The following is a 12495-nucleotide window of genomic DNA, read 5'->3' as shown; positions in this document are numbered from 1 at the left end:
GGGTCAGCACCCCAGCGGGAAGAGAGGCGGGGCGGAGTCAGGCACAAGGGGGTGGGGCTAGCTCCACAGTGGAGGAGGGTCCTGCCCGGGCACCCGCCCCTCCTCCGTGACGTCACAGGCAGGGCCCGCCCCCAGTCGCGCCGGACGCCTGTTAAAACCGCGGCTCGCCAGCGCCCCGGAAGCTGCCCCTTCTCGGGGGTCATGATGGGCAGCAAGATGGCGTCTGCCAGCAGGGTCGTTCAGGTAAGGAGACTCGGTCGCCTTTCTGCGCCGTGGGCTATAGGGAAGGTGCTGACTGTAGCACCCGCGCTGGGGAGGAAAGGCGGTGGTGGAGGCTGCGCGATGACCGCGGCCCTGCCTAGGGCCAGCAGCTGCTTCCCCGGGTGTATGTGAGAATTGGACCTTGCGCTTGTTGGGACGGGCAGTGAAGCCTGGGACGGAGCTGACGATTCGAGCCAAGCCGAGGGAGTGCATCTCCGCAGGTAGGCACTTAGCTGTTGCAAAGTCCCTGGACTGCCCTCCACCGAGACCTCCTTAGCCTCTTAGCAGGCTGCAGGCTTGGCTGCCCTGGCAATATCCTGGCCAATCAGCGACCGGTATTGTCTAGGTTGTCGCGAATCAGCCAATCGGAAGGAAGGCGGTAGAGGAGTGAAAGGAAGCGAACCTTCGCTCTGACCCAGTGTCCCTTCAAGGTCTTGGGAATGGCCAGAGAACTGGCCCCGCGAGCTGCGTCCTCGCCGGATACTCTCCTCCACCAACCAGCGTCTGGTTATAGGCCTGATGGGGGAGAATGGAAAAAATATATATTTGATTTTTTCTGTAATGTTTTTTCCCTGCGTTTAGATTGGCGCTAGAGGGACTTTATCAATCCACTTATCAGTTACTAACTCCTGACAGCTTTTGTTTTTGCTTCTCCAACTGTGGTCTTTAGCTTAAGTAGGAAAATTAAACTTGGTCTATAAAGGGCTACAACCTCCACTTTTGTGGTTGTTTTACTCGAGTTTTTTTCCAACTCAAATTGCATTATTGTATAATTAACTTTTAACTTTGATATGAGAAGTGCATTTCCCTTTCCACAAGTACGTCTCTTGAAAGACTTTTTCTTACAGTTATTTCACTCTGGAATAAATCTTAGATCCCAGTCTTTGCTCCTATTGCAATGAATGATCCTCACTTATTCATTCAGTGTGTAGTTATTAAGCCTTAATTAAAGATTTTGTGAAGACAGGAGAACACCTGACAAAGGACTGGTATCCTTAATAGATAATTATATATATCAATAATATATAGCCCAGTTTTTTAAATGGGTAAAAAAACTTGATATTGCACAAAGCAAGATATTTGAATGAGCACTAAGCCAGTGAAAGGATGTTCAACATGATTACTTTCCAGGGAAATGCAAATTAAAACCAGGAAACCACCAAAATTATTAAAAAGACTGACACTGCCAAGTGGTGATGAGAAAACAAAGCACCCGAAACTCTCATACATTACTGGTGGGAATATAAAAAGGTATAGCCACTTTGGAAAACTGTTTTGTGGGCCTTTACTACTAGTTAGACATACCTACCCTATGTCCCAGCAGTCTTACTCATAGGTTTATACCCCAGAGAAATGAGTGCATATACCTATTTAAAAAACAAAATAAAAATGTTCATAGTTGCTTTATTCATAGTAACACCTAAACCAGAAAATATCCAAATATCCATTAGCAATATAAAGTGTGGTAGACTTGTTAAAGTGGAACAGCACACAGCAATAATAAAGTACTATTAATACATGCAACAAAAAAGATGCTGTGAGATACAGAATAAGGAATGGCCTGTCCACTTCTAACAGAGCTGCGAAGACTTATATTCACATTCATAATACAAAGCAGTACGTGCTGACAACATGTTAACATTAGCAAAATGTGTTGGGTACCTCTGTGCCAGGCCTGTGCTCAGTGCTGGGACCACAGTGCCAACAGGATAATACATGGTGCTTCCACAGAGCTTAGAACTTGATTGGTATCTGAAGAGAGAGTAGTATTTCAGCAGACTGGCACAAACTGATAGGAATTCACAAAGCATGGTGTCACCATTAAGTAGAGGAATTTGGCTGGATGCAGGGTATTTAAAAATAATTTTAGAAGAGTAAGTTATAAATGCTTGCTGAATGCCAAGCAGTGTATATTTGATACGTTTGGGATGATGCAGTAGTAGAGAGGAGATAATCATGTAGGAAATCATTTAACTGTATAAGACAGGGGAAGAAGGTAGGTAGTTGGGTTAATTCAGGGTTTGAGATTCACAGCAAGGCAGTTGAGAGTGCTAGGAGGTTGCTCAGTGGACTGTGGGTCTAGGCTAGATGAAAAAGGAAGTAAAGTCAAGATGGAACCAGTTGACTGGGAGAAAAGGGAGAGATCAAGGAAATGAAGGGCTGGCTGAAACTGATAGTGGGAAATAACAAAGAAGAGAGTTAAAAGGCTGTAGTTGAGTTTGGCTTTTAGGTTAAGATTTTAGGGATGCTATAGCTCTGAACTCAGTAAAGAATTAAGAATAAAAGAAAAGAACCTTTCAGGAATAGACGCTAAACTGGAAAGAACACAAAGGTCAATGGGCAACTTAGAAGTTTTCCTGAAGTAAATAGTAGAGGAAGGAGAAAAAGGATTAAAAACACCCAGATAATGATTGAGGCCTGCGCAGGTCCCAACCTGTCCGTGGTTTGGAGTTGCTATCTGCCTCATAAAGCAAAGTAAGTAGAGGCTTGGTCTTCTGAGAAGGCAAGAGTTGTCTTCTCCTCTGAAAAAGCCTCTAACATAGTCGACTTTGGCATCTTCCAAGAATCGTAGGGCAGGGATTGAGGCGGCATGAGGCTGGGTTTTCAGTTGAGGTAGAGAGAGAAGACAGTAGTTCTAACCAGAAGGTCCAGAGTGGAGTGTCGTTTCCTCCAGAACGCGTCACTTTTAACTTAGCCTGGGCTTCATGAATCATAGAAGTGGATTCTTTCATAAAATAAGTTTCCCCAAAAAATCAAAGATCATGAAAAAAGATTAAAGGGATTCAGAGAATGCCATAGAAGTAGATAAAGACAAGATGAAGCAACTTTTGTATAGTAAGTCTCTGAAAAAGTGAAAATAGAGTTGACCAAGTCTCAATACCTATAATTTAATAGAACTTTCCTGATACAAAAAGAGACTTAAAGTTATACCTTGTAGTTGAGAGATTTGACCTAGTTTGTTGACCAACGGGTATATTCTAGTAAAATCATTGACTTATAAAGAAAAGAATTATTTGGTGATCCAAGCAATAAGACCAAGCACTTACTAAGTTATCAAAGTTTTCAACAATAATACTTCTTAAAGGAAAACATGTGGATACCACATTTAAGGTAGTTAAGGAAAGAAAATGTAAACCTAAGCTTTATCTAGCTGCACTAACCTTCAAGTATAAAGGCCACAAACTCTTCTAAACCTTTAATAACTCAGGGAATACTGTTCCCCAAAGCTCTTCCTACTAGCTCTCCCAGGGAATGAGCATCAGACAACTAAGGAGTACTTAGTTCTACTTGTAGCTGTTTTAACGCAGGAACTGGATATAATCACTGAGTGTATTTAACTGTAGAATTAAGGCTAGATAATGCAGAGAAGGGAGAAAGACTTGTTGGTAGTATTTGCTCTGACAGTATATATCTAGTAAGACTTTTTAAACGGAGGAATAAGAGGAAGAGTATACAGAAAGTAGAATAAACTTGTAATTGCCTCTAGTTATTAACTGGTAGTAAAAGATGGGGAGGGGTGGCAGAGACGAGATTACCATCAATTACCTTCATTCTTTCTAGTGATAATGAACCAATAGATAGTATCTCAGAAACAGGCAATTAAGAATATTATCTAAAGGTAACAGCATAATATAAACATTATACAAAAGTACAGCTCTTTCTAAATACCAAAAAACCACCAACCAGCCTACCAACCACCCCCACAAATGAAAGCAAAGAAAAAGATCATAGGACAAAGAATGTTAAATAATGATATGACAGAAAATATACCAAGTTTATGAGTTATAAATGTAAGTGGTCTCACTCCCCTTTTAAAAGTGTTCTCAGGTTGGCCAGCAAATGAATAGGCAGTGTTATATGAGGCACAGCTGAAACTAAGAGACTTAGAAAGGTACAAATAAAGGGAGAGCCAACTGATCTGTAAAAGCATATTACTATGCTTTTAAGTGTACAAAAACTGTTGAAATGGACTCTTTCTCTCTGGTATATGTATATACATTTAAGTGTGTGTATACATATTCACTTGCCTGTAGAGTTAACCCTGACTGACAAATGGTCTGTTCGCTCATTTGTCTGATGGTTGCTGAGCATGTACTGGGTACTGGGTGCTGCTGCAGAAGTACTTCATTTTCCATCTCTGCCCTTCCAGGAACTTTGCTGTCCTGTAGTCATTGGCTCATTAAGGTGTCCTCTACACAGTATTCTTAAGATGTTCAGGTTGCTGTGGAAACATAGGAGTCTTTTTTAAATCGAATTTAGGGATGGGGAATCTTCTTAAGAGTGACAGTTGAGCTGTTTTACAAGATAGTCAGGTAAAAGCAGAGACATGGCCTTAGGGTGGAACCAGGGAGAGATTTCCTGCCAGAGCACATGAGCTCTCAGTTGAATGAGGGTGGAAATGGTCTGATGAATTAGGGAAATAAAAAGTACTTCAGAGTACCTGGAGTGAATGGTACCATGGTGGGGAATGAGACTGGAGAGGTAGGGAGAGGTCAGATCATGATGGACCTTTAGGTGCCAAATGCCAGTTTGAAGTTTATCCTGAAAAACATCAGCCTGGAAGATGGATAGAACACTTTCAAGAAGCCTGGTTCTGAAAAGAAAGTTACTAGACAGAGTGAGAAGTTATTTTTAGGGTTCTGTTTATTAGTCTTAGCATTTTATATATATTCAGATGATTTCATACTGAAAGTTCTGCTTAAGTTCCTCTATAGCATTATCTGGAATTTTTAGTGATAAAAAATTAATACTCTTCAAATAGCTTATTAAAAAGTTATGGAAATACATGTATTTCTATGGGAGTAGGAAAAAGAATAAAGTCAAGAGTTATCAGATGTTTAAAGCTATTTTATGTGTGTTTTGAGCTTATAGATGATGTTTTTTTCTTTCTGCTTTTCTGTGTTTTTACCAGTTTTTTGTACATAGAACATGTGTTACTTTTGTTGTCAGAAAAAGTTTTTTTGATTACCTGATTTTCTGTATGCTTTTTACCCTATTCTAAACTGCTGCTGCTGCTGCTAAGTCACTTCAGTTGTGTCTGACTCTGTGCGACCCCATAGATGGCAGCCCACCAGCTCCCCTGTCCCTGGGATTCTCCAGGCAAGAACACTGGAGTGGGTTGCCATTTCCTTCTCCAATGCATGCAGGTGAAAAGTGAAAGTGAAGTCGCTCAGTCGTGTCCGACTCTTGGCGACCCCATGGACTGCAGCCCACCGGGCTCCTCCATCCATGGGATTTTCTAGGCAAGAGTACTGGAGTGGGGTGCCATTGCCTTCTCCGATTCTAAACTACTAAGTATTAAAACATAGTACAGAAACAATAGTCAGTACAAGTCAAGGAAACTTCCAGTTCTTACCAGTCAGCAGGGTGATTTAGAAGTCACGCAGTGTAAAATCCATGTCACCTTATACGGTTGTTCTGAGGTCAGTTGGCAGTACAGTACAATGTTTTGTGATGTATGAAGTACAAATTTATTATGCATATCAAATAATATAAACAATGAATAGTTCATAGACTAGCTATCCTTGCTGGGGAAGAGTAAAATTATGTATTCCTTTGTGGCTGTACTGGTTCTTCGTTGCAGCACAGGCTTTCTCTAGTTGCCGCGAGCAGGGGCTGCTCTTCCCTGTGGTGCGTGGGCTTCTCACTGTGGCGGCTTCTCTGGTTGTGGACCATAGGCTCTAGGCACGTGGGCTCCAGTTGTTGCAGCACGTGGGATGAGTAGTTGCAGCTGATGGGCTCTAGAGCACAGGCTTTGTAGTTCTGGTGCTTAGGCTTAGTTGTTCTGCATCATGTGGAAATTGCCTGGACCGGAGAGTGAACTGTGTCCCCTGCATCGGCAGGTGGATTCTCAATCCATTGTGCCACAAGGGAAATACAAGAATAAAATTTTAAAGTAATTTTTTAATAGAAAATTTAAAGTTGCTGTCAAGTACTAACTTATTTTAACAAAGGTATCTGCTTGTGGGATTCAGTAGATTATTTCTTATGTAGTTAATGAGGTTATCTTAGTACTTCATTTCTTTCTCATGCATTATATTTTTCTTTTAGGTAGTCAAGCCACATACTCCATTAATAAGGTTCCCTGATAGAAGAGACAATCCTAAACCAAATGGTAAGCTGCAGTTTATTTAGGCTAAAAAAATATGTACAATCAGATCCATACATGAATATTTTATTATACACTATTTTTCATTTTAAAATCAGGTTGACAATTGTAGCTTAGGTCACAGTGGTATGTTAGGTTGCGTTAACTAACTTCTGTTACTTACTTTTAAAAAGTAGTAACTTAACAGTAGGTATTCCTGAATTTTTGGTTATATTGAGTTTATATACGGGAATTTTTGTTCTACCTTTTCTTCTGTCCTTCAGAAGAATCTCCCATGTTTATATCTGCAGACTTTATGATGAATAATCACCATTCTGTATCTTTCTCCCAGCTAACCTCTTTCTCATTCACTGATACATGTGTTCATTCAATCAGTAAATATTTCTTGGATTGCCTTAGAACTTAGTAGTCATTACCCATTAAAAGTAACTGAAGATTCTGAACAAGTTCTGTTTTTCTTTTCCTCGTCTGTCACTGTCTTTATTATAAGATACCCAACCTTTAATTCAGGGAGAATTTTAACAAATTTTATATGGATATTTTTAACTTATTGTAACTCTTGAAGAATTTATAGGTGACAGACAAGTCTGGAGAAAACAAATCTCATCTCCATTTTCCAACTTTTTTATTCTCCATTGTATGATACTACCTGTTATCTCTACCATAGGGCAAAACTTAAGTAATGTCAGTTATCCACATGGATTGAACTCCACTACCTAAAAATTTCATTATTTTATGAACTTACTCAATTTAGTAGTTCACTCACTTAAAACTACCTCATTTGCTTTAAAACAAACTTATGAAACTACATAGGTACCCAACCAAGTTATTCTATAATACTTACCTCTTGGAATTGTAATACTTATCATTTTAAGAATACCTTGATGATTCAATAATAACTCAAAATAGTATTTTAAGACCCTGAACAATCCTTCTAAGTTGGGTTTTTTTTAAATTTCAGTATCAGAAGTTCTACGATCAGCAGGACTACCATCTCATACTTCTTCAATTTCACAGCATTCTAAGGGAAGTAAATCGCCAGACTGGCTGATGCATCAGGGTCCACCAGACACGGCAGAGATGATAAAAACTTTACCTCAGAAATACAGAAGGAAACTTGTGTCTCAAGAAGAAATTGAATTTATCCAAGTATGTTGTTGCTCTTTATCCCACTACTGTGGAAGACACCTTAACATTATTAGCTTTGGAGTTTCAGATGCTGATTTACATGTTCTTCCAATTGTCTTGTCAAGGTGTGTCCATACCTAAGACAGGGATGGTCAGGTAGGCCAGGCCTATGAGAAGTAAATGATGTTTGAGCCCTTGGTAAATGTGCTTGGAAGAATATATGTGTAGAAGTATATAGTATGGAAATAGCAAAATACATATACCCCATGAAAAAAAGCTCTTTATGGTCCTCATTAATTTTTAAAAAATATTTAGTTTATTTTAAATTCTTTATTTGGCTGCATCTGTTTGGTTTTTGTTGTTATTGTTTTACTTGTAGGCATTTTGAATCTTTGATCATTGAGGCATGTGAGCTCTTTAGTTCCAGCATGCAGACTCTTAAGTTGTGGCATGTGGGATCTAGTTCCTGACCAGGGTTCTCATTAATTTTTTTATAGCATAAAGGACCAAGAAATTCGAGGACCATTGACCTACGTCAACCTTGAGTCCCTTTCAGATCTGAAATTCTTTATAATATTGATAGGAGAGCCCAAAAGCTATGAAAAGTCTGAAATTGGTTTTAAGACCTAAAGATCATTGCTTTAAAATGTCTCAGATTTGTACAGTTGCCATGAATATTTTCTTTGTAAATGAAACACCTAATCTTATTGCTTTATTTTTTCTTTTTCAGCGTGGAGGTCCAGAATAATCACTGATAATGTGGCTCTAATATTTGTCATCAGATAAAGAAGAGTCTTTCTAAAAAAGGACTTCCAGAATGACAAATGAAAAATTGTATATTAAACAACTTTAATAAATATTCTGTAAAAAGGAAAAAAAAGATGAAGTATAGAAAATTTAGATGGACACTTATGTCTCCTAATTTATGTATCTTGGTCAGCTTCTCTATAAGCTTACCTGATTGTTTATATACTTTATACCTTAATTAAAGTATACATTTTAAAATGTTAGCCTATTAATTTACTCTTGATTATCAAGCATAACAGTGTTGAACTATTGAAAGCACTCAATGTCTAGTGAACCGTCAAAGGCTTCCAGTAATTTCACTTTTCTTTCAGTTTCCATTTAAACATAGAAAATATTTGGCAGAATTGCAGCTTTCTAGAAGTAATTTTCCTGAACTTGAATGAGGATTCGTGAAATAATAACTCCATTATTTGTTCTTACTTCTCAGTGTTTTTGCATTCACAAAGTTACTGGAGTATAACTCGCTTATTAACAAGCATATCCTACTTTAAATGATAAAAATATACCCATGGTAAAACAGGTGACTTTGTGATATTAAGACTAGGGAGTTAACACATAATATTATATGTAACCTGTATTCAGAAAAGAAATGCCAGAGTATAAAATGGAAAATGAGATAAAAATAAATATAGCATACGAGTAACATTTGACCAGAAATTGTAATTTATTATGTTTTCAGGGGGGTTAAGAAAGTCTTGTTCTTTGGTTTATCTCTTTCTTTTGATTGTGATCATGTATACAAATCCTGATAATCATAAACTTTCTCAAACTTAATTGTCTGAAAGTCTCATAAAATCAACCTATTTACCTTAAGTCAATTAACAGAATTTTGATAGGGTCTTCCTGTGCCAAGGGTATGTATAATTGTGAAAATAAAGCCTCACAAAGTGAAATAAATTCTCTTCCATACCTTTAATGATTTGTAGAATATACTTTAAAGAAATCATCCCTAATAGTAAGGGTAATTCATGAGTAATAGAGTAGAATTGTTGTGTTTGCCCAGTTACATATGGATTAATCTTTATACTTATTTTGTTTTTTTCTACTGTTTCAGAGTTGATCTGCTCTTTGTGTAAATTCTGTATTGTGGCCTATTATAAATGTTACCCAACTCAAATGTGAGATAGGAATTTGGTGCTAGCAATAAGCTACTCTGGTAATGCATGAGAAATAAATGACTCAGGATTTCTTTTTTATTATTTAAAAAATGTATTTGGAAAAATTTCTTAAAAACCAGTACTATTCTCTTTTTTCTCCTTAGCTTTCTTATTTCAGTAAAAAGAAGCTCATGGCAAGTTTTTTCTTCTTTCAGAAACAGTAGGTTCAGGAGATGAAGAGTGGCTTAAGTAATACTGTGGGCTGGCAGTTAGAAACCCCAGCACTGGAACTGAGGGCCACCTTTACTACAGCTGCTGCCATGAAAGTTCCAATGAAAAAATATATCACTTTTATATAATTTATGACTAGAGGCATGACAAAAGGATATTAGTGGGAACTGCTGTCATAGGATGAGCTCCCAAGGAGGATAGTGTCATAGAAAGAATTTGGGTTTAGCTTTAATAGCTTGTATACTCATGTAGGAGTTAAACACTTAAGTATCTGTAACCATTAGTGAATTGCTTAGTTTGTCCAACTTGCAGTTTTTTCTCCAGTACTATACAGTTTGATAGGCAGGATCAAATTAGTGTATTGACTGTTGCTGTTGCTGTTCAGTCCCTTAGTTATGTCCGACTCTGTGACCTCATGAAATACAGCATGCCAGGCCCCTCTGTCCTCCACCATCTCCTGGAGTTTGCTCAAGTTCATGTCCACTGAGTTGGTGATGCTAACACCTTCTGCTACCCCTTTCTCCTTTTGCCTTCAATCTTTCCCAGCATCACAGTCTTTTCCAATGAGTTGGTTCTTCACATGAAGTGGCCAAAGTATTGGAGCTTCAGCTTCAGCAGCAGTCCTTCCAATGGATATTCAGGGTTGATTTTCTTTTGGACTGACTTGTTTGATCTCCTTGCTGTCCAAGGAACACTCAGGTCTTCTTAGTGCAGTTGCTCAGTCGTGTCTGACTCTTTGCGACCCCGTGAATTGCAGCACACCAGGCCTCCCTGTCCATCACCAACTCCCGGAGTTCACTCAAACTCACATCCATCAAGTCAGTGATGCCATCTAGCCATCTCATCTTCTGTTGTCCCCTCCTCCTCCTGCCCCCAATCCCTCCCAGCATCAGAGTCTTCCAGTGAGTCAACTCTTCGCATGAGGTGGCCAAAGTACTGGAGTTTCAGCTTTAGCATCATTCCTTCCAAAGAAATCCCAGGGCTGATCTCCTTTAGAATGGACTGGTTGGATCTCCTTGCAGTCCAAGGGACTCTCAGGAGTCTTCTCCAACACCACAGTTCAAAAGCATCAATTCTTTGGTGCTCAGCTTTCTTCACAGTCCAACTCACATCCACACATGACTACTGGAAAAACCATAGCCTTGACTAGATGGACCTTTGTTGGCAAAGTAATGTCTCTGCTTTTGAATATGCCATCTAGGTTGGTCATAACTTTCCTTCCAAGGAGTAAGCGTCTTTTAATTTCATGGCTGCAATCACCATCTGCAGTGATTTTGGAGCCCAAAAAAATAAAGTCTGACACTTTCCACTGTTTCTCCATCTATTTCCCATGAAGTGATGGGATCAGATGCCATGATCTTTGTTTTTTGAATGTTGAGTTTTAAGCCAGCTTTCTCACTCCCACCTTCATCAAGAGGCTCTTCAGTTCCTCTTCACTTTCTGCCGTTAGAGTGGTATCATCTGCATATCTGAAGTTGTTGATATTTCTCCCAGAAATCTTGATTCCAGCTTGTGAGTCATCCAGCCCAGTGTTTCGTATGATGTACTCTGCATATAAGTTAAATAAGCAGGGTGACAATATATAGCCTTGTCATACACCTTTCCCAGTTTGGAACCAATCAGTTGTTCCATGTCTGGGTCTAAATGTTTCTTGACCCATATATAGACTTTCTCAGGATGACAGGTAAGGTGGTCTGGTACTCCCTTCTCTTTTTAAGAATTTTCCACTGTTTGTTGTGATCCACACAGTCAAAGGCTTCAGTGTACTCAATGGAGCAGAAGTAGATGTTTTTCTAGAACTCCGTTGCTTTCTCTGTGATTCAACAAATGTTGGCAATTTGATCTCTGGTTCTTCTGCCTCTTCGAAACCGAGCTTCCACATCTGGAAGTACTTGGTTCATGTATTGTCCATTACTTTGTAACAAAGCACCCCAAAACTTAGTGGCTAAAAACAATAATCATTTCACAGCTCATGGTTTCTCTAGGTCAGGAATTCTGGAACAGCTTGCCTGGGCAGTTCTGCTCAGTGTCTCTCATAAGGTTGCAGTCAATGCCACCGGGGGCTGGACCATCTAGCTCCAACAAGATAGCTAACTCACTTTGCTGGCAGGTTGATGCTGGCTGTTAGTAGGAGGCCTCAATTCTCTACCTAGGCCTCTCCACAAGGCTCCCCAAATGAATTCACAACATGATGGCTGACATCCCCAGAGGAGGTGATCTAAGTTAAAAGCAGAAACAGCAATCCCTCTGATCTACACCCACTATACAAATTCATTTCTGCTATACTCTGTTCGTTACAGAAAATAGTCCATTTCATTGAGGAAACTACCCAAGTGCATTCATACCAGAAGGCAAGAATCATTAGGACCATCTTAGAAGCTGATTTCCACTGGTGTGTAAAAGTGCCTTGTTAACTGTAAAATGCTATACACATGCTTAATGGTATTTCATATTTATACAGTGACCTAATGGACCCAGAATATCACTTAGACATTGCCTTTGTTACCCTATTTAAAAAGTTCCAAAATAGAAATTCACTTGTCTAAAGTATGGTTTAGTGGGCTTATCAATTTTTATGCCATGGCACACTTGGGAACCTCAAGCCTCAAATTTAGTTCACTATTTAGCTTGTTTCTACAAGTGAGAATAGATTACTGTTACAGTGATGTCTTTTAGAAGGAACTGTGACCTAAGTCACACACCATATATCACTAGCTATGACTTGCCACAATTAAGAGAGAGAGTGATAGAGATGGTGTGTTTTCTATGATGTAGGAGAATTTTGCTTACTGAATATATCAGCACTCAATAAAGACCCAAGTGGTGACAAAGAGTTGGAAGGTGACCAATAACAGTTATTGC

The 12495-nt window shown here is 39.1% G+C and overlaps 1 protein-coding gene across 1 annotated transcript; it reads left to right on the top strand.

Annotated features, from left to right (window-relative positions):
• The first annotated feature begins 201 nt into the window (after positions 1-201).
• Positions 202-8362, top strand: MRPS36 (mitochondrial ribosomal protein S36). Its single transcript, NM_001035438.1, has 4 exons — positions 202-243; positions 6313-6376; positions 7332-7519; positions 8229-8362. The coding sequence occupies exons 1-4, from the start codon at positions 202-204 to the stop codon at positions 8244-8246; spliced, it is 312 nt and encodes a 103-aa protein (NP_001030515.1). The 3' UTR covers positions 8247-8362.
• Positions 8363-12495: the final 4133 nt, after the last annotated feature.

The sequence above is a fragment of the Bos taurus genome, chromosome 20 (genome assembly GCF_002263795.3).
Source record: "Bos taurus isolate L1 Dominette 01449 registration number 42190680 breed Hereford chromosome 20, ARS-UCD2.0, whole genome shotgun sequence".
Classification (NCBI taxonomy): Eukaryota; Metazoa; Chordata; class Mammalia; order Artiodactyla; family Bovidae; genus Bos; species Bos taurus.
This window is presented reverse-complemented; position numbering and strand designations above follow the sequence as displayed.